Source organism: Hibiscus syriacus, unplaced genomic scaffold (genome assembly GCF_006381635.1).
Source record: "Hibiscus syriacus cultivar Baekdansim isolate YM2019G1 unplaced genomic scaffold, ASM638163v2 tig00111506_pilon, whole genome shotgun sequence".
Taxonomy (NCBI): Eukaryota; Viridiplantae; Streptophyta; class Magnoliopsida; order Malvales; family Malvaceae; genus Hibiscus; species Hibiscus syriacus.
Genome location: NW_024063109.1, coordinates 964892 through 988495, shown reverse-complemented (window position 1 = coordinate 988495; position 23604 = coordinate 964892). Strand labels below are relative to the sequence as shown.

At 32.9% G+C, this 23604-nt stretch overlaps 2 protein-coding genes, 1 non-coding gene and 1 pseudogene across 3 annotated transcripts; all 4 read right to left on the bottom strand.

Annotated features, from left to right (window-relative positions):
- Window positions 1-837: 837 nt before the first annotated feature.
- Window positions 838-6190, bottom strand: LOC120164280 (annotated as a pseudogene).
- A 1696-nt stretch (window positions 6191-7886) lies between these two features.
- On the bottom strand, window positions 7887-11009 carry LOC120164249 (uncharacterized protein At1g32220, chloroplastic-like). The gene is made up of 7 exons (XM_039174004.1): window positions 10816-11009; window positions 10393-10495; window positions 10204-10292; window positions 10007-10062; window positions 9449-9595; window positions 9225-9350; window positions 7887-8334 (listed from the first exon to the last, which is right to left on the bottom strand). The coding sequence occupies exons 1-7, from the start codon at window positions 10917-10919 to the stop codon at window positions 8054-8056; spliced, it is 906 nt and encodes a 301-aa protein (XP_039029935.1). The 5' UTR covers window positions 10920-11009; the 3' UTR covers window positions 7887-8053.
- A 3422-nt stretch (window positions 11010-14431) lies between these two features.
- On the bottom strand, window positions 14432-14503 carry TRNAQ-UUG. Its single transcript has one exon. It is a non-coding gene; the product is annotated as a tRNA-Gln (tRNA).
- Window positions 14504-18237: 3734 nt separating this feature from the next.
- LOC120164348 (probable xyloglucan endotransglucosylase/hydrolase protein 30) lies at window positions 18238-20147 on the bottom strand. The gene is made up of 4 exons (XM_039174098.1): window positions 19886-20147; window positions 19713-19813; window positions 19374-19582; window positions 18238-18840 (listed from the first exon to the last, which is right to left on the bottom strand). The coding sequence occupies exons 1-4, from the start codon at window positions 20052-20054 to the stop codon at window positions 18306-18308; spliced, it is 1014 nt and encodes a 337-aa protein (XP_039030029.1). The 5' UTR covers window positions 20055-20147; the 3' UTR covers window positions 18238-18305.
- Window positions 20148-23604: the final 3457 nt, after the last annotated feature.

Genomic DNA, 23604 nt, shown 5'->3' with positions numbered 1-23604 from the left:
ACCCACTTTTCTTAAACCCCCCCCCCCCCCCAAAAAAAATTCCCATCTAGGTTTTCATTCTTTTTACAATATTATTTCAGTAGTATTAGACCACTAGCTCTAGCTGCTTGGTTCTTTTGGTCTATGGTTTTTATTGAATTTTTTTTCTAGTGTCAAAAGAGTAAGTTTGGATATTTATGGCAATATTACATAGTTCAAGTTTCAGACCCGAAAAGGTAGAACAAAAGAAGCTCTCTAATGAGAAATTCAGGGATTTTTTTTGGGGGAGTGGAGGAATCTTCTTTACAATTTACAATAAAGCAACAAATGGAAATCTGTAAAGCTGTGTATAACAGAGCTGTGATCTATCCACAAACAAATGTCTTCTTCTTTCTTAGTAATATTGCGAAATTTTCGAGCACTTTACTTTTTCGAGGTTGGGCCATCAGCTTTGAACCGCATTGAACCGGTATCCGATATCTCATTTATTCTTAAGGACCAAAACTAAAGCCCATACGAAATACATAAGTTTGTTTGTCTTGGCCAAGTTCTCATTTCATTGAGTAAAATCCAGCGCATTTGATTTTGGCAGAAATTTAATACGAATTGTCCCAACTCAATTTTACTTTGCTCGATTAAGCCAGTACTCTGCACTCTTTCCTTCTAATTAGAATGGGAGAGCAGTCTATTCTTGATAATTGACAATAATCATGAGTTTCATCCGAATCTCTTATATGGCTATGGGGCATGGATAAGCAGCTCCACGATTGATCTTTTGTACAATTGTTTTTGCTTTCCAAGTTTGAAACTCCCTCGTCACATTAGGTATTGAATGTAAACTTCCGAAAAGAAAACCCATCGAAAAAAGCCGGGTAACAATTATTTATTATTTATACAAAACATCGATGCAGCACGTTCACATTCAGGAAAGAAGAAATCATTGATGAGGGGCTTTTGCAAGCCAGTTCCGGCTGAAAACAAAGACATGGGTTTAAGAAAATACCAAATCATTGTTGCAAGAATCTAGGGAGAAGTACCTAGCAATTACACCACTAAAAACCAAGTCGGATCTTTACCTTCAAATATGTCCACGTAAGTACCTCCAACCATGTCCATATCATGTCGACGCATATTGATAACAAGAACCACGAGTCACCTGATAAGCAGCGAAGCATTCCATAACAAAATATACAAATGGTAAACTCAGAGGCTTTCAGGACCCTTCATGTTCTGTTTTGCAACCTCCAATTCATGCCTAGATGGTATCTACAAATTGCAGGAAGATTAGATTAGATTAACTATAAATCAAAGTAACACCACATTGTAGTGGCATTGCATTGAAGAGCAATTAAAACATGCAAGTCAAAAATCATACCTTGCGTTGCAAAGATGTAATTGTTGACCTTAACAAATCATCCCCAACTACCAATATCAACTTTTTGACAAAATCATCACGAGTTATCTTCTTTGCCTTTTGAAGCAAAAACGTAAAATACAGAATCAGAAACTTTATTTAAAACCAGGGAGAAACTAACAATTAAACATATTATCAAACATACCTTGAATAGTTCATAATGATTAGAAACTTTGTCCATATCTACACGAGGAATCTTGTTTGAGATAGCAGCAAACAACATAGGGAAAGGCATCCAAGGGGATTTAGGGGTCCTTGAAGTGTTTGAACCCAGAGTAGGATCATTTTCCTGGAATCCCCTTGAATCTGAATTTTGGTGATTATTACTCCCCTAAATGACAAAAGAATATCAGCAGCAAAATAAGCAAACCTCAAAAAATATATATATTTCAAGACTGCCATTTCAGCCTGCAAATAGGCAAATGAATATCAATATCAACACGCACATTTATCCTGAATATATTGTTGCATGACGAACAATAGACAAATGAACCAGCATGAACCTAGCATGTCTCTCAGAAATTCAAGACCTTAACTCGATCCCATATATGCTATCCCAAATTTTTTGCAAATTTGTAGATACACAGCAATTTGAAAATGCTTGTCAAATAAAATAGAATTCCTCCCATTTGTGCCAAAACCAATAAACCTAATGACGACTGTCAAAATATCCATAAGGTTTCAAGAGACTCTTTTCCGACCAAAGACAAAATCCCACAAATCTACAGAAAGGAAGTAAGACCAGGTGAGCATCCACCAGAGTAGGATCAAGTTTATTAATCATCCTGCTTATCATCACACCATTATTTCCAAATGTTTAGAACTCAAAAAGCATACCCCACTTATATTACTCACCAATTCACCAGCAGATACTGGTAAACAACCTTGGAATCCTTTCGATGAGGCAGTAACACCTGAAATAGCATGATTAGCTCACTTCCAATCGAATGGCCTGTTGGTACAACATAAATTTCAAGAGCTAAAAAACTTAAAATATTTATATATAGCCATACAGAACTTGCAGAAAACACAACAAAGCCATTGGACCAGCGGGAGTTATCAGCGATCTCAAGTGGAACAACAAATTCCCCACCAAAATGTGGATAACAACACACCGGGAAGAACCCTTGTTTCTTAAATTAACAAAGAACTTTGGCCATCAAGGTTGAAATGGATATTACATGATTGGCAATCATTTAGTTGATTGTCAATCATCAAAATTAATTGCAATGTTCTGTGTGTTGAGAATAGCTTCCAGTTTGATGTTAGATGACAGAAAGGAATAATGCATATATCACCTTTAGCATTGGAGAGCTTGAAACTAACAATATATTCAGGATAAATGTGCGTATTGATATTCATGTTCCAGGTAATATAATACTTTGGATGATGAAGATCATCCCCTCCACTATCAACATCCTCACTGCTGGGAAGACATTGTCCACTTCCAGGGCAAAGAAGCTCTGTCTTTCCCACTATTACACAACATAATATCATGTACTGTACTCCATTTTCGTCAATATCACAATACTTTGCACTGCACAGATAAAAAATAAAATTCAGCCCTCAACATCAATATGGTATGGAAAAAGTATCTTGAAGATGTTCTAAAAAAGGGTGACATTCATCTGGGATTGGATTCTAAAAACAAATGGCAGATAAAGGAAAAGAACTGAAGAAAACAGACACTGGCTAGTGGTAACTAGCACCTAATGTAAGAGAGATCAAGGAGCATCAAAAGTAAAATTTATATAAGCAACAAATCTGTGTTCAGAGTGAACCTTACAAGTACATTCTAAGCACTTAAACAGCCAAGACTCGTTATTAGGTAAAAGTGGTTGACTAACTTCATTCATACTTTTTTTTCAAAAAGCAACAGAGAACAAATCATTCTGTAATCGCAAAGTCCTAATCATTTATCTTTGAAGGGCAACAGGAAAGGTACGCCATTTCAAAAAGCAAGGCAGAACTGATCATTTTGTAATTGTAAGGTCTCATCATTTAATTTTGAAGGGCAAGAAGCGATGGTGCTTTTTTTATTTGCAATTTGCAAATATCAATACCCTTGCAACATTTTCCAAGAGAGAAAGAAAAACAATAAAGGACTTTCATATTCAGTAGTAGTCGTAGAAAAAACAATGAAGAACCTCCAACCTGGCATTAGTTTATTCTGATGCAGCAAGATGAATACCAGAGCCATATAAGTATGGGATTGCAGAAAGACCGCAGTGCGCAAGCCCATGCATCATGATGGTGGACAATGCTGCTTTGGAGGAAGCGAGCCATGCACATTGAACATTTGCAGTACCCCTATACTTTTTCATGATTTCAACCTGCTTAAGGAATCTTTCTAATCTATATTGTGTACTTGAGCAGGGTTTTATATCGAGCATATCCACACCTCCACAAGTGTTCATACCCATGAGAAACATGTTCTCAACAGCAGAAGAGTCCAACTGCTCATTGAACTGTACATCTACAAATTAATGGATCAAGTTTATCTTTGTCTCTTGAATATCCTCAACAGCCTTGTTGGGTTCTCCATCAGCATCCCTATTGCAATTGTCCTCAACTTCTATAGCACAATAACTAGAGGCAGGTTTCTGAGCAATTTGAAAATGTCTCTCAAAAGAACTCGACTCCCCACTACATTCCTTCAACTTTGGTTGCTCAACACCATTAATGTCAATCTCAAGGCGCAGCTTGATCTCGTGGGGGAAATGAGATTCACTAAACATATCTTGATCATTCACATATTAATGTTCACAGCACTGGCATTCTTCATCACCACTGGTAAAAGTCTCAGGAAAGAAACAGCCATCAGCTTCATCAATCCAAGCAATCGGGTGCATCATGCCAGTTTCCAGCTCCAGTCGAAACATATGCAAAAAATCTAGCAGAAAAGATTGACCATCTATCTCAGCCTCAATAGCTGGCTTCTTTGTATTGAGATCTTTCCTGATCGAGGCAATAAGATCGTGGGGAAAATCAGTCCATTCACCCTTCTCATAGTACATTATGCACTTTGGAATGCCTGTTCTCTTAAAATTTGAATAGCAAAGTAACAAAGATCTTTTTGAAGTAAAATTACAACTCACAACTCTGCCTTTGCAATCATCTAATCTCCTGCACTTGTCATGCTTCTGGGAAGCTAAACACAAGCCAGGCAACCGACGTGAAATCACATGTGAAGCCCCAGGAAAGACTGTCGTAAGCTGTGTTGCCAGCTTCCTCTTTGAGCCATGCAAAACCCAAGGCTTACTATCCAATACTGTGGTGTTCGGTGCTTCCATTTCTGCCTAGATGAATCCCTATCAACAAGTTTAAAACCAATACTTCAACAGTATAAAAGAATTCAAAGTCTAACTTTCTACCAAACTAAAAGACACTGTCTCCTAAAAGTTCATGTGCAAATCCTGAAAAAAGGAAAAAGGGTTAGGACATTAAATGGCATGGATATGAAGCCATACTAATTGGAACATAAGCAACCATGAAACAACTGAAAGCATATCAAACCAAACTTATCAGAATCACAATACAGCAAGAGGAACACATACCTAGAACTGAAGTTAGTGTCAATCCTGTACATTTCCATTTCGCATGTGTTCATGTTGTACATGATCCTCTTCATTTTTTTTCTTTACAATTACTTCAGAGAAGAGACAGCATTTGATACCCTACCTCCTGATGCAACATAAAAGCACCTACAAATATTGTAGCAAAAATATTTTATAAAATTTATGACTCAAGAATTCTTTGGTTACGTATAAAAGAAACCCACAGAAGAAATGTTTTTACTCTTTTCTTTATTTAGAGCTTCTGAGCAATCAATTTTAAGTATATCATATCAACCTGGCCCTAAAAATAATAATATCTATTTTTACAAAATCACAATATTCACTCGGATAGTAAGCACTAATTACACAAATCTCGAAACAGAAACAGAAACAGCATTGACTTAAAAAAAAAACCGAAAGCATTCCAAAAATTGTAATCCTTCACTGATTTCCGTCAAGAAAATTTAGCAAAAAATAGTGAAACCAAACAAAACAAAGATTCATAAAAACTAGTAAATTCTCAGAAATGGATAGAGACTCAAGATAATAATAATAATAATGATAACAAAAACAACAGTAGTAATAAAGTAGAAACATAAAATCAACTCAAAAAATATTTCACCCAAAATAACAAAACTAGATATTCTCTACACCAAGAAAAAAAGCTAAGAAAAATAGAATAAAAAGAAATCTGGTGTTTCTCTTGAAAACAATGAGATCGAAAAATTTAAAATAGAAAATTTCAACCTTAGAACATACATTCCTTTTTTTTAAAGAACGTAAAAAAATATTTATCTAGAACCGAAAACTAAGTCAAACAAAAAATTATTAAAATAAATATTTTAGAAGATATTGCAATTTATCGCAAAAACTGCAAGATAGAGAAATTGAAAATCTTAAAGCATAATTTCTCAAAATTAGAATACTATATTATTTTTCTTGATCCTCTGAGAAAACAACTACCACAGAGATCATCCATCAAAAGAATTAATCATTCAACAGAATGAATTCAACGCCTCGCAGGTGCCAATATCAGGACCGATCTATCGAATTCGCTCTTAGAAATTAAAGCCAAGAAACATGGGGGGGAAAAGGAAGCCTAAACTAAAAGAATAATGAAAAATATTACCTGCAGATGAGAAAAACTGGAGTGATTCTTTCGCTTCTCTTTAGAAAGAAGGGAGGATGGGAGATAGAAAAAGGAAATAGAAATTGTAGAACCCTAGAATTAGTAATTTTTCTTTTACTTAATGTAGCATTCTTGGACGAAAAGCAATGGAGAATCCAAACTATCACAGTTCACTTACGGGGTAAGGATAAAGTTATCAACCGTGACATATTGGTCTGTCAACGTGTCGATCTTTTATTGGATCCGTCACCCACGGTCCGGTCTCGGGAGAGGAAACCATTGGATTTGTTAATGTGGATTAGGGTCATTTCGGGATTGAAAAAATTATTTAAAACCCAAAAGCTGGGGTGTAAAATAATGATTCCAACCCGATATGAATATATAACCTATTTTACATAGAATTAATCTCATATAACATTAAAGAGTTTTAAAATAAATAAATATTTTTTTAAATAAACAATTAAAAAATATTAAAAAAAATATATTTGAACAATGAACGCTAAAAGCTAATTTATTCCAATTAAACTATTGGTTTAATTAAAAACTTGAATGGGATTATGATTTTGAACTAATATATATATATAAATTTTAAGAGAACAGGCGTTCAAATTTTATAATGTGTTTCATTGTCAATTATAAGTAACAGTTACTTTTAAAAAGATTAAATTTTGTCATGATTAAAGTGATCTATCTCTCAATTTAAGACAATTTTAAATTGAGTATTACTAATTTATATATATTGTTAGTGTTACGTATTGATATGCATTATTATCTTTCATACATATTCCAAAATTTTGAGACCTAAAGCATAATTAACTCTATTTGAAATTGAATTATAACTAGTATAATTTTTGTCTCTTTTCCATCTATTTTTATTATAAAATATTATTTTTATAATAAAAATATAATATTTAATTTAGTGTGAAATGAAAAGTTTGATTATTAATTTAATAATATTTTAAAATAATTGATTATGGGAAAGGTTATACATTTTTCTCATGTGCACCCTTTTAGGATTTTCACCGACTTCTACTGCAAGTAATCTATATAATTTGAACACATTTTTTAATTAAGTCTATTTAAAATTTAAAATACAAACACAGTTTTAATATACACGTGAGTACACTGTGCATTGCCGGGTACACAAAACAATTAGTATTATAATAAAGAATACTTTTTTGATAGACAAGTTATATACACTAAATTATAAAGTATAAACCCTAAAAGCTTAGCCTTGAAATAAAATTAAAATACAGACTTATAATTTAAATAATCTAAGTGATTACAAGATAATATTTGTTTAATATTTTCTTAACCTATTGACAACACACCTTACAAAACACAATTGTTTTAAAACCTTAAACCTTAAACCTTAAACCTTAAACCTTAAATAGTACTCATAGAATTAAAAAAAGACTGATAAACTAAAATTTTCACAACTTATCCGAGAAAGTTACAAGGTAATGTATCGGATTATACACAAAATAAAGATACTAAATGTGAAATCTTAATATAATGGAGAAACTAAAACCCTGACTGGAATAAAAATAATAATTCAAGGGGGGGGGGGGGAAGGAAACCGAACTTTTTCCCTTTTAGAAAAACATTTATTGGGCGGCCTCCCAACTAAACTTCAGCTCATCAAAATGCATCCTAGTATCCTACAAGCTTAGGTAACAGTCTTCCCATCATTCTGAAGTACATTGGACATTATCTCTGGATCAGTTTCTAAGATTACTTTTTCACTATAGGCAATGGGCCAATGGCTAAATTCGCACGTCTTTTATACAAAGATGGGGCCTGGAACTCCATAATAGATATGTTCTCTGCTTCAATATTATTTATAGGTAAAACTTTTAACTTTACAACAGCTCCACTTTGCATTTAGCCATTATTCATGATCGGGTCAAGATCGGCATTGTAGATGTTGAAATACTAGAGATTATGATAACTAGTTCAAAGTGTAGAAGTGATTCAAACTTTCACTTTTGCCGCTGCTTCTTTGATTTGTTCGATGGTGAAAACGCCGAAGAAGTCATCATCCATTACTGCATTGATGACTGCATATGCAACATCATCTACGCTAACTGGTGAAGCCAAGATCAAATCAGATGCTGGAAGAGCTTTTAAAGGCTTTATAAAGTTCTCCACAGCACTAAGAATTTTTTCCAGTGGTTCCCCAACCAGATCAAGTGGAAGCTCAAAACCATCCACTCGCCTCTTTCCATATATAAAACCTGGTCTTAGGACAACACCTGAAATACAAAACCAAAAACAGTTGGAACACTCACTACAGAAGGATGAAAGTAAGATAAAAAAAGGTGATAAAAGTAAAATAAACTTAAAAAAGTGGCCTTCTAAGCACATAGCATTAGATACGTGACATTCAGGTGGACACAAGTTATAAAAGAAGACAATCTTATAAAGTTTACCACTGTTGATACAAGGTTTGAGTTTGAATGTTAGGGACAGTTCAAGCCGTAGTGTTGAGAGTCATTAGTGGTGGTTTGGAGGGATCTGACGAAGATGGAGAGTTTTGGAGATAGCCTGGCAGAGTTTCTATGGTAATGGGTGAGTAGTGTCTCAGCTCTTCTGGTGAAGAAGAGGGTCTTATATTGGTAATGGAACTGACTCCTATTGCATAAGGTTGGTGGTAGGACCATGAAGTGCTTTCCTAGGATGTGATTGGGCCATAACTAAGGTAGCCGATCTCAAAGGTATGAAAGACTGTATTGCATGTCTACTTGGATGTGCTGGGGAAGTCTTCAAGTGGATCCTGAAGTACCCGGTGAGGTACACAGCTGGATGAGCCTTTCTTGGTCAAAGTGCTTGATATGTATAACAATCAGGTACTGATGATAACTCTTCTTTAGGAGTTCTCACTTAGATGTTACCAAATAACCTAGTCTCCCTCCTTTCCCTTTCCTTCAAAGTCATAAGGATAGCTTCAAATCAGGATGGTGAACTAACATTTTTAATAAAGGCTGGTTCATCCTGAAGTGACTTTTGACATAAATGACTGTCCCTACCAGCTAATTGTTTGAAAGAAGTCTCTCTCTTGCTATTGGTTTTAAATAACTAGTCAGGCACTTAAAAATCTTATTTTATATTTGCGCAAAAAGAAGGTTAAGTCATTAAACATTACCCGAGTTTGGATATTTGGATAGTACTTCTGATTCTGCTTTCCTCTTCGATGTGAAGTATGCAGATTGAAGTAAAAATGGCGGTAGGTTGTAATCATGAACAGAGATTAAGATAAATTTTGGAATCCCTACAAGGAAAATAGAAGGCATTAAGGAGGATATATTCCTGACCAAGAATTTAACTTATGAATTTAATAAGATATAAGTTATCACCAGCAATCCTTACCAAAATCCTTGGCAGCATTTACAGCCACAACATTAGCCTCGCCATTAATTCTTTTCATCTGCTCCTCACTGCCAATACCTCCAAGAGTTGAAATCACAGCTGTAGCTCCAACAAGTACTTCGTCCCAGTTAGCATAAAAAACATCTCCTGCGAAACAAGCTAAATTATTAACTTATATTCCTATACAAATATGGACAAGTGAACTAAGAATAAGATGAATCAAATAGCAAGAAAGATTTTACGTAAACCCAAACCTAAGTAAGATCTTGTTGGTAAGCAATGGTCTACTCAAAGGGTTATAGGAAGGTAGGCTCAGTGCAAAATGCATGCAACAACAGAAGAGATATGTAGCTCTCTTGTTGCACTTGAAAGATGAAACAAGTCTAGGAATGTTGATCCTCAAACTTCTAAAAGATAACTAGTCATCTACAATCATGTCATCCTTCCTATATTATCAGCTATCCATGCCAAAAGGAAATCGGCTTCAAAAGCAAATTCAGGACCTTAAAATTCAATTTTATGTACTCGATAGAAATTGTAAGCGAAGATAAAACGTGCCTGGTATCCAGTTAACCTGATCCACCCACGAGCCAGAGTAAGTAGGACGCCCTGACCTGGTGTAACAATCAAAATTCAAAGCTGTTTACAAACAAATTATGACAAAAACTTCAAAAGCTTACAAAATCAATAAGCTCTTAATCACCCAGAAAAAGGCAACATGAGCAAGTCAAACCAGTTGAGATAATATTTGAAACCTGCTTAGACTTAGAACCTCTACGCCCTTGGATACCGCAGCCTTGCATATTGCAGAACCAACATAACCACTTCCTCCCAAGACTACAATCTACTAACAAAAACATGTTGGTAAAAAAATATGTGCTAACATTATTAACGCACAAAAGAAGCAAGTTTATCGACTTATCCAGTGTAGACATATCACATACCCGTTCGTTCTTGACATCAGCTACAACATCTATTGTAGCTGATCTTGAGTCATCACTGGTTCCTGCTTCCGCAAAACTGCATTTCACACCAAACTTGCACAAGCTGCAATTGAAAACAGACAGAAAATAACATCATGAGCTGAGAAAAGAGGCAAAAGTTTTCGATTTTCTCCTAGACAAAGAGAAGTTCTTCAATTCACAAATACGACTCGAAGGAACCTATCAAATTTCAGTAACATACTAGTAAAAATTATCCTTAAATTTAAAAAACCAAGAAGTTATAGAACAGAAGAGATACAAATTCTCGACATGCAAAAATGATAAATTCAAACTGAAAAAGATATATTGAAAAACGGCCACATAAATAGTGAATATAATTTATATTGATGGGGAAGATGGATATATGAGTGGAAGAGAAAGGACCGGCGTTGAGGAAGTGAGTTGGGGCGAGTTGGAAAGGAAGCGGTGGTGCCGAGAGAAGAGAGAGGAGGAGCTGAAACGGCAAGGAAGGCTCGGAACGACGTCATGTTGCCGCAAGAGGAACGACAATCTCCGAGATTAAATAAATTGCCGGCGAGCGTCCAAAGACAGGCGAAATGGGCCGTTGCGCAATGTACATACATGTGGGCGGTGTGGCATCAGCTTTTGGCATTTTAAGAGATTTTCAAGACGGAAATTACCATTCAATCCCTTTGTTTTTTTTATTCCACACAAACCTCATTGTTCAGTTTGGATTGCGAAAGGCATCAAAATATGATAAATATTTATATTATACTCTTATTAGTAATATTTATGATATTTTATTCGAAAATGCATTTGCTTAAACAAATAAATAAATTAAAAGTATTAAAAAAATTAAAAGAGCAAAGAAGAAAATGAACCTTATTTTAAACTACAAGAATAAACTTATTAGCATTAGTATCACCGATGACAATTATATTGAGAGACGGATGTAAAATTTTATATTAGAAGCATGAATTTTTAAAATTTAAAAAGAAAATGAGTTTATAAATTTTCAAAGAATAAAAAAATCTAACAAAAAATACATAAAATAAATTTAAAGTATATAATAATTATAATTTTTTCAAAGAGATAATTATCCTCCCGTCTCCTCAGTTTATCTCTAGCTAAACTATATTCCCTATTTAATTGATCTCGATCATTATTTTAGATTTCAAAGAGTAAAATAGAGGAGCATATCCTAATTGTTGTTGTTCTAGAAGTAGATCTGAAATGTTGAGTTGCCGGAATGCGAGGAGACTCAAATATTTAAAGGGTTTTATGTAATTTATTTTATTAATCTATTTGTTGATTTGTTGTGAACTTAACCAATTTATTTTTAAATAAAAAATGAGTCTAATAGAACTTGAATATATAAAATATAATAATTTTTTATTTTTGATGTTTTTCTATTATATACCTATTAGTAACATTTATAATATTTTATTTTAAAATAACAAATAAACGAGTTAAAAACTTTTTCTAAAAATATATATAAAAAAAGAACAAGAGCAAAAAATGAAAATTAACCTTACTCATAACAAGCTTTAATAAAAGTATGAGAATGTTGAACTCGACTTCTTGCTATCAATTCATATTTTAAATGACCCACTCATTACTTTAACTTTAATAAAAGTATGATGTATGATCCGAACAAAGTACGGAGCTTAAAGCTCAATTATGTTAGAATATGATCTATGTTATCAAGTCTATGAAAGTTTAAGTATCGTTATGTATCTTGACATGTAAGTTTGAATGTAATATTTAATTATCCTTAAGCATTAGTTGAGCGTTGGATACATGTGACATAACATAAAATTTATTTGAGCTCATGTATGGGTTTAGGTGTTAATTGTTATATACAAACTCTGCGAGACCAAACAAGGGAGAAAATTTGCTTACGATGACGCTTTAGTAATATTGGTTCTCGTCAAGAAGATATTACATCCCTTACCCCATTGCATATGGGAATAGGGTTTTGTTGTTGTTGTTGTCAAGAAGATATTACATGTTTTGAAACTAACAATCGAGTATTCTGTTTCAATCATATGGAAGTTAAGCAGATATGAAGAAAAAGTCTTAACGGAAGCTCTTCAAGTTGGGTGCATTTCGAAGCTTTTGTTGTCCATACAAGTTGGGTGCAGTGGTGAAACCAAAGAGAAAGCAACTGCGTTTTTGAAGTTATTGAATTCTTATAGACCTGGATTAAAGTGTATTGATTCTTTGGATTTCAAGAACATCAAGAGAAATCTTTTTGATTTCTTTTAATTTATCGTTAACATTTCTTTGTTCTTTGAAACCTGATTTTCTTAGAGCGGTGGAAGCGTTAAAACAAGTGGGGTGATAGAGCTTTCGGCTAACAAGGACTGTCTCTAGGTAATAAACCTAGGAGGGTGGAGATGGTGAGGAAAGTTACATAGTCAAATTCGGTCAAAATCCTATCTAGCGTGGCAAAAGCAGTGCCATGTCAACTGATTAACGCGTCATATTTTTTGTCGAATGAAAGAGGGCTTAAAAGCCGATACAAAGATTAATTTCTAAAATAGGGAGGGCCATTAAGGTCTCTGTCAAGTAAATTGACAACTCCATGGGGAGGGGTCGAAAGGATAGAGGTAACTCCATCAATGGAGGGAGGCATATTTGCCAAAAACAATCAACAGGGAAGTTTGCTTCGTGACGAATCAAGATAAATTCAATGAATCATGCCTTGGAAGTAAACTGGGATATAGCTCGGACAAGAGCGAAAGGGCTCAAATGGGCAGTAGGCGACGTAACAAGTTTGAATGCTTCCCCACAGTCAGTTTGACATTGTAATCACTCGAAACCGGTAGACCACACAATATGTAAGCCTTCCAATATGCCCCAAAGCTCGGCATGGAGAGGATAGGAAATTCCAACATATTTATTAAACCCAACCAGCCAGTTGTAATGACAGTCTCGAATAAGACCTCTAGCTAAAGCTGTAAAAAGCTGATGATTTTACATTATATTTCAATTTGTCTAGTAGATTTGAATTAGCATTAATGTGAACCAGAATTTTCTCATGACCATGTCATCTTGAAGCTTCCGTTTCATTTATGCAATTCTTATCAGTCTTTTTTCTCTTGTCTAATGAAAATTACTACTTTTGCCACTGACATTTTAAGAAAAGTAGCTAAATTTGACATTTTAATAGAAAATGTGTGATACTTTGAGCTCTACTCATTTCAAGTTTCATGTGTAGAATACATTGCGTAGAACGTGAATGTTAAAATGTTTTATTATGTGAAAGAGAGACATTTTATGAGGTTTATTTTCAAGCTGAGCAGTGAGCATCATATTGGAAATTTCTCCAATCAAAGGCCCGGCCCCTCGTATGATAATTGATACCAAGGGGTGAGCAAAGAAATCGAGTAAACCAGAAACCGACTCGAATCGTAGTGTTTGAATTTATTATGAAACTCAAGTTTAAAAATTATGGTTATTCAAATCGAACGGACCCAAATTGTAATGTTTGAACTTATTATAAATTGACCATAAACTGTTTGATTTTTTTCAAAACTTATTTGAGACTTACATATCATAATTAGCTCTCGTACAATAAATGACGGGAAATTGTTTGATTTCTTCATATAGAGTGATCGGTCTTTGATCTAATGGATAAATCGATTGGGTTTTCTTCTTTGTCCAATGTTGAGGTTAAATTCTTGCTATGATTGTTTGGAACTTCATATCTCTGCCTTTAAATTGAATATGAAACGGAATCGGTGCACGTTGCATCCTTTTGATGAATCAGTTTCAACAAAGTACCCATTTCCACTTTGCTTATGGTCAAACAAATGGCGGCTTACAAGACTCGTTTGCCCCTTTTCGTCATCAGTATTTTGAAATTTGCGACCACACTTCGAATGTTTTTATGTTAATTGAGAAATACGGGGAATGAATGGTCTAAATCTTAATACCTAATTATTTGAGATGGGCTAATTCGTTGAAAGAATTGATCTCAAAATTTAGTCCAAACTCAATTATGTGGAAAATTAAGAAAAAAAGACAACAGTGCAGGTCCTACCGGGAGTCGAACCCAGGTCGCTGGATTCAAAGTCCAGAGTGCTAACCACTACACCATAGAACCACCTTGCTGTAATTTTTCATGTTATTAAAACTTGTACTATTTTTTCTATGTTGAGATTTGATAATATGGAAAACTTGCAATGCTATTTCTCACAAGAAAGAAAATTTTCATGTTTAAAACAAGCTATATGGATTCATAGAAGTTGGTGAGCTATGAGATCTGAGCAAGTAAATGCAATGAATGTTAAAATGATCAACTTGGAAGAAAGGTGAATGAGGTTGTCAACAGTTGAACAAGTAGTCAAACCCACCAACTTTTTTACTGTTTCCAATTACCTGGGTTTTATTCCCCGTAGGACTAGTTATTCTCTTTTTGCAAACATTTGTTTCTGTTGTGTAGTAGTTAGCACTCTAGACTTTTAATCCAGCCACCTCGGTACGTCTCCCGATATACAATATAGGACCTGCCCTTTTGCAACATATTTTTACTTTCCATTGAAGACCAATGCTTAAACGATAAATCCAAGCATCTACATATTGCATGTTTATTTAGTTGCTTACAGCGTCTTTTATGACTCAGATCTCTTCTAATAAGGCAACTACTGAACGTGAACGAAGATGGGGCCTCAAATATGCAGTTGAACTCATTTCTTTCCACGTTCAACAATCAACCTCCCAAATATGCAACAGTGCCACCCTCAACCAAATCACTACAAAACTAATTTTAAAGTTCAATTATCTTGATTTAACACTATACCTTTTTAGTTTAAAAGCAGCTTATGTGAATTCATTCTCTCAAATGAAATTTAAGCTGTTCAAATCCGAAGCATATTTATACAAAATGATGTTTTGTTTATCTTAGGTAGGATATTAGTATTGATGTAACAATACTGAAATTATTTTGATCTTAATAATTGATCATATAAGTCAATTTCTTATTACATGTATAAGATAAACTTAATTTCACTTTCGCTTCTAGATTAACCAAAATATAAAACAATATGGTATCGATACATCCAATGTGTTTTACTTATTTTTTTTTAATAATCTAGGGGCTTACAAATGGTAGTATTTGAAGACTCTCAACCATGTGACAATGAAATTTCAAATACTTTGCAGTCTTTGTACTCGAGTACTTGAGACCTCTAGGAATAACAATTATTCCTTTAACAACTTAGATAACTTGGTTCATGCTATTTCTTATTTGTACCATATCAATTAAATATTTTTGTTATCTTTAACTTTTGAATTTACATCCGTGGTTTTATTAATTATAATAATAAATAAATAAAATATTTCACTAATTAGTATATTTCCTTTTTATTAGTAAGTATCTGGATGCAATGATAAGATAAATAATCTTTCTAAAATAAATTTAAAGTCAAACATTGAAGATAATATTATTAGAAGAGACAATCACAAGTCCCGAACATAAATCATTCTAAAAATGAACATAGAATATAAATCAATATAATTCGTTTTCTAAAGGAAAAATCATGCAAATTATGTATGTCACTATATATAAATAGGTATAAGATCGATTTTATTATACAACGTAGAACTCTTTTAATTTTACATAAATTTAAGATTGTTGGGTGAGTGAAAATAGATGATTGTGATTATAGTAGGAAATAATAAGATATTCACTAGGAAAAAAAACAATGAATTAATCTCTGTCATCTATTTTCACTCATCTAACGATTTTAAATCTGTGTAAAATTAAAAGAATTTTATATTGTGCAAGTGATTCTAGCTCTATATAAATATTAATGAGCGAGTAAACATCTTCTCTTGAAATTAAAATTATGATAACTTGAAATAACGAAAAGGGTAAACTATATAAATAGTCCTTTGAACCTTTAGTGTATTCACATTTTGATCACCAGACTTTTAAAAATTGCAACACAATCACTGAATTTTTAATTCACTTTCATTATATATCACCATCGTCAACTACTATTAAAAAAACTGACGTGGCACGTTAACTTTCTCTTTACATTAATAAAACCATATATTTCACCTTTCTTTGTTTCATCGCCCTCCCTAGCAACAATAGAAAAGCTCAATACAATTTCATCATGTTTTTGCAGAATGTCAGCTGCCTTGCGCATTGCTTGGACAAACAATAACGCTAGAAAGAGTTTTTCTTGTAGGTGAACTACGGGCACTTCAAATTTGTAGTTTTTTTCAGTTTTCTTTTGCAGGTCTCTGATCATAAACATGTCTATAATGTCGTCGAGAAACCTCTCATTTTAGTTGAATCTGTTCACGTTTTGGAGGTACTATTGCTTCTTCTTTTTTCACTCGGTTACGTATGTTGACAAATAATCTAGAGTTGAAACTAATGAATATATTACTTCTATTCAAAAAAATTTAATTAATTGACAACACGCGCACAGTGTAAGTGCAATTGTTTGAATCTAAAACCTTTAGAAAGAACAACAATTCCTTTTATCACTTAGTCATCTTCATCGGTTTTGTTTCTTAAGCATTTTCATTTGCATATATCTTGTGTTTAAAACTCTCTCATTTTTCTTTGAGGTAATTGTGTCCAACACTGATATTTATAACCCTTCAGAAACCTTTTACATACATGAAAAAACTTCTAAATAATTTAGCATACCTATGATATAGACGTATATACATGTATCCATCATTTACACTGAAGCCTGAATAACATAGGTTGGAACTTAGCATTGTCGCTTGTTATCTTTCTCATGCCATTATTTCTTCATGGCTAATGCTTCTCTCTACATAGATAATGTCAAAGGACATTTCTTTTATGGACATGGATGTCATACATAAATTACTTTTCATAAATTCCATGTAATTACATAATATTCGATATTTGTTCTTTAGCATCAAGGAAGCCTTTGGTTTTACACCTTCATGGCATTTTTGGTTTACACAAATAACACATGCGTTCTATTCCAGTTAAGTGGTGTTCGTTTTGTGGATATCACATTCTTGATTTTGTATCCAATTGACATCATCAGTGAAATTGGTCTGGTCTATTTTACCTTCCCATTTATCAAGGTAAGGTATCACTACTTATGTCTTGTACACCAACAATTTCAATCAATCGTATAATTCTACTATAATACCTCGAATTTTTGAGTCAATACACCCGAAAGACCTACGAACCAACGTGATTGAAATCATTGGGCTTAATTTAATCGGATGTGAATTGTGCCCAAATAACCATAAACTGAGATTTTTGAATTGAGACCAAATATGTAAGAACCAAACATGTAATTAACCCATTCATAAAAATGAGGCTGAAATTCCATAACTTTCTCAGGCTTGATTCCCCTTGCTTCAAATTCACTTTTTAATTCCACTAACTGATTGAAGAATTAAATTTAATAAATTAAAATTAAGATCAAATTAATAAAATATATAAATAACGAGGACTAAATATGTAATTATACAAATTTACTTAATTATCACGTTAAAATTTCTATATGGTAAGGGTCATTAGCTTGATTGATATTATTTAAATAGTTAAGTAACCTGGTTGATAAAACTAATAATTTGATGGTAAAAATAGAATCATTCTTATAATTTGGTGATTACACATATAATTTACCCTACAATTATCCATTTACCCATGGGAGAATAATAAAATATTCTCATTTTTTTCATATATTTCAAATATTTTCGGGTAAACTTAATTCAATCATAAAGTAGAAAAGGATCTTTCAACTAAAATACAAGCCATAGTGGGTAAAGAAAAAAAAACATACCAAACTCCATTATTTAACACTCTACATCATATGTTATTTATAGTACAATAAATAAAAAACATATTTTGAGGACCAAAGAACGCTCACAATTTTAATTTACAAAACTATATTGTTAATTCACATATCGTTTTGTTCAGTGAAGACATTGGAAGTAGGCCGTGACTTTCTCTTCCGGCGAGCATTACTCATTTGCTTCCTATGGCTTCCGCCGAATCTCAGCCTCCCAGAGTCTCGGAACCTTTGTTTTTCGGTTGGATCGATTACACATTCGGGAGGCGTTATAGGGTAACGAACTGTGTCATAGCAGTACGAGTAATACATGTAACGTTGCCTGAATCTTCGCATGGCGGATCGGCTCTTCGATGTCATGATGGCATAGTCACGGCTTTCGAGCCAAGCATCTGTCTCGGCGCAGGTGGTGGTGTTGGGGAACTTCTGGATAGGACCGGTAGGGCAACCTTCGAGGACGAGGTCTTTGAAGTCGGAGGTGAACGGGGCATACTCGTAATTAACTTTATTTTTGCCTCCGTTGGTGGCCCAGCTAGAGGCATCCCAAATAGTGGCATATAAAGACATCGGCTTCGATGGGTAATCTCCACCCATTTTATCATTTCGCACCACTTCCCTAATCGGAACTTCATCCACATAAAAACTGTTCACAAATTCAACACCAAATCAACATATCATGTTAATCACATATTATATCACACAGAAAAGAAACTAACATAAAAATATTCCCCGTTAAATCCTTGAGAAGTTGGGAATAAAGATTCGTTTGGTAGAATTATGGCATTTATATTTGGGGATTAGCCTTTAAGAATCTAAAAGGCATCTAAGTTTGGTAGCCTAACTAATATAGATTATTCGAGTATAATTTCTTTTCAATACTTTCTGTTTTAATATTTTGATTATTGTCTAAAAATATAAATTTTGATGGATTAAACTTAATTTGATTCACATTTAAAATATATAAAAAATAACCTATTAATTAGCATAAAAAACAGCCTAAAATCATATCCGTATTGTCAGTTTTAAGGCAATGCCCCGATCCACACGCAGAGCATTTCATAAAACTAAGGCAAGAATATATACACGGACGCAGGGACAAGGACACAGTATATAGGAGTAGGTTAATTTTACGTTAAAAATGAGAGAGAGACAAGTAAGGCGTGGAAGACAACTGACATGATGTTGTTGGGTGTCCAAAGAATGCTGTATCTATGGAATTCTTTCGATGGATCAAACCAAAGGCTATAGCGTTCCTCTCGCCCTCGGTTCGTACTTCCATTCCCATACATATTTGTCTGGAATCTCCATGGTTTCCCTTCAATATTTCCTAAAAACTCGATGTCTAATTCGTCGTGACTTTTCTCGAATACGTCACCGTTTGATGTCTGCATTGACCGCAGAAAAGAAAATTTCAATACCACCATCAACAGCCGTGAAAAGGGTTTGTTAGTCTGAAATTTATTTACTTTTACGACCGATCAAATTCAAAACCAACAGCGGAAAAAGAAAACTTACATAGAAGGCGACAACTATTCCGGCAGTATAATCTGATGGCAATTTGATTTTGGCACTGAAAAATCCATGGCGATACATACTTGACGAAATAAAACCCGACCCTGAATTTAAAAACCAGATCCATCAACACCCAAAAAAGGAATTGAATTGCATGTAATGTAATGGATTATTACCGGTGTAAACGTCGAGGAGGAGGCGGACGCTGTGGCCGTCGGGGGAACGAACGAGATTGCCGTCGCCGAAGAGAGGGTTGTATCCTTCATCGAAGGGGAGGGTGGTGACGTTGAAAGTAGCAGTAGCGAAGGCGATGAACCAACAGAAGGAGAAAAAGAGGAGAGCCATAACTTAATAATTATTTGTTCTTGTTTCGTTTCTTTGTTGTCTCTCAAACTCATCCCATAGCGTTTTGCTTTCTGTGTACGTCTCCATATTTATATGCACACCAACGTCAAAGAAAATAAACGGAGTTTCTATTGGATAGAGACGACAGGAGAACGGTCTACTTGGCTTCTCTCTATAAATCAATCCATTGTGCTGACTATTCTACCCTTGGTTTAGTTGGGTTATTAGATTAATAATATCTATTTATATTTTTTGTTATACTTCTTAGGGTCAACTACATGTTTAGTACTCCAACTATAATTTTTGTTTCATTTCGGTCATCTAACTATTATTTTTTTCAAAATCATATATAATGTTACATTCCAACCCCATCCGTCGTTAAAAAATTAACAGAATTACTAACGTGACATTTTTAATTCTTTCCAATAATGACATGACATTAACTTATGGTGACACGTTAGCATCACCATTAATATTGTAATGATAAATGAACAAAAACGATATTAAAATATACCGATAGGCATGATTTTGAAATAGAAATAGTTGGATGATCAAAATAGTACAAATTTAGGTATTTAACATGTAGTTTACTCTATTTTTATTTATTTATATTAATTAATTAGTGTTACTTAAAAAAAAATAGGAATCTACACCGCCCAATCACACTTAGCACAGTGAACGTTCCACGGGATTCGGATTCGTTATTTGATTAAAACCGGAAAGGGGATCATCATTGGGATTATCAAATATATTTTATTTAAGTACGTGCTGTCATTTTAATTTTACTGTTTTTAAAGTTGTTATCGAATAATAAAAGAAACAGTATTTTTCTTTTTTGTTCTTTGAATGGGGGGTGGACGAGATGATGATTTCTAGGTTAATTTTGTGAAACCTTATTTATGATATCTAATTCTCTTTATTAGCCGGTAACGGATAGGGTAATACAATAAATCAGAAGCCAAGTGTGATGTTAAATGTATTTAAGAACAATCAATAAAAAATTTTATAATTAATAAAAAATTACATTTTAATTAGTATTAATATTAAATATTTCAATCAGCTTATAAAAAAAACGTACAAATCAAATGATTCTAATGGTTAAAAGATTTATTATTATTCTTTAAGGTATTAAATTCGAATACCGTATATGCAAAAATAAAAATTTCTATTATCAAAAAGTTAAATTTTTTTAAACAAATATTATATTATATTATATTCATCCGTATTTATAAAAAAAATTAAAAAGGGATTTTCTTGTGATGAAAGTTAAAAGAAAAGTGACAACTAAGATAATGCGGTGGAGTTGGCCATAAACAATAAAAAAAAATGCAAATAAATAATGCAACAAAAGCAGCAGTTTCATTATTTATTATTTTATAATCCCACCGTTATACGCTAAACATACGTCAGTCTTGGCCTAACCCCTATTTTAAATCTATATAGGAACAAACTGTTGATTGCCTTTCTCTTGCTACACCCTACAAATATGTTTTGGTTTTTTCTATTGATTCCCTTAATTTCGAAAACTTGTATTAATAATATTTGTATATATCTATTTTGAAAATTGTTAACGATTTGTCAGGTAGATTTTTGTATATATCTATTTTGAAATTCAAAAAATCGTTTGAAAGCTTTCTATTCCATTCAACGGAGTCACTCTAACGGCGTTTCAGTTCTTTTCTCACACATGTTGATGTTCTATCATTTTCTAAGACGAAACTAAGTCGTTTTAATCGGTATAATTCTTGTTTTAGTCCCCTTAATATTCTAATTTTCACGTGGAACGGTGATGTGGATCATTAGAAGATATATATAACAAATTGAAAACATAAAATAATTTAACGTAAGCCTTTCAGTAAAGCTTTTAACGGCGGGATACTAAAACGAGAGTTTAGGTACTAAATGTGTAAAGGAATGTCAGGGGTACAACATTTTAATGTCAAAAGGTTGAGAGTTATCTTTGATCATATATCACAATGTACTTACCCTAGATTAATAAAAAAAAAGTACTAAACATGTAATTTATCATATTTTTTATAATATTGAATCTAAATTAATCGATTAATCAATTAAATATATTTTAATTCTATAAAAATATTTATATATTCTTATATTTAGTTTAAACAATTTTTGATTATTTAAAGAATGACTCCATTAAGAAAAGCTTAAATTAGGCGAACCTACTTCAAGTTTTTTTTTTTTAAGAGAATAGATACTACAATAGACCTCATTAAAAATCATCTCTAATCCTAATTAAAAGAATTATTTATTTATTTATTTGAATTCATGACTTCTAAGAAAAATAATATTTATTTTTAACTGTGAGACCACCTATAGCAAACAATGCAATATATAGTATAGCTTGGGAAAGAATTGCAAACCAACCATAGTAATTTATTAATTTCTTGCCCAGTTTCTAGAACTTGACCAACCAAAAACCAACTGGTGGATCTAGAAATTAAAAAATAAGGGTCTAAAATTTTAATGCTTATATTCTAAAAAATTTGGGTATGTAATTTTTTTATTTTTTTCTATTTTCATTAATAATTTAAACTAAATTTAATACTTTTATCAAAATAATAGATGTACAATATCTCGAATAAAGAGCCACATACATCCGCCCACGCAAAAACTTACTTATTACCTAAGAATAAAACTTCATAAAATATTATAATATGAGCATGGGTGTTGAATGAAATTTGTAAATCATTGAGTCAAACAAAGAGGTTTCGGTAAAAAAAAGCTGGCATTTGTGGGTGTACTGTCCGTAAAAGAAATAGGGAGAAGTTTGAGTCGTAATTTTGGTGAGGGGCATTATAGGTAAAGGGAGAACCGAGCCTGACGGCGCCGTTCTATTGGCCGCGCTGTTGTTCTATGACCTCTTGTCCTTTAGTTTATAGAATTGATGGTTTTTCATTGTTTGAAGACCATTAAGAAGATTAAAATATACTTTTCTTTTTCATTCAATGAACGGCTACTAGTTTTATGGTGTGGAAATAATATATATTGTGATTTCCTAAAAATCTAAATAATAATAATAATAATAATAATACTGTTGATAAGTTTTAAAATAATAATAATAGTTTATTAAACAAGTCTTTCTTCTTTGTCGTCTATTCTCTTTCACCCTCTCCTCATTTCTTGCATTTTCTCTCTGTTTTTATGGATGTAACTTAATTACATCTTATTTTTGTTAATAAATAATAAACATATGAATTATTATTTTTACAATAGCAATACCAATACCAATTCAATACAATATAATTAGTAATAATAAAAAATAATATAATGTGGTAATAATATTATGAGGCAATATAATATTGAATAATATGATGACATAACATCGAGCGGAAATAAAATAAAGAGAAAATTAGAATATAACTTATAATTAACGATGAATCGATTTTTGAAAAACTTCATTGAAAAGTTAATAAATATAATTAAACAGACATAATGAATAAAAAGATAAAATATTAAATAAAAAATGAACCAAGGGAAAATTAGATCATCCTATCCCTCTCGACACACGCAGGCGGCAGCCACCCCCACA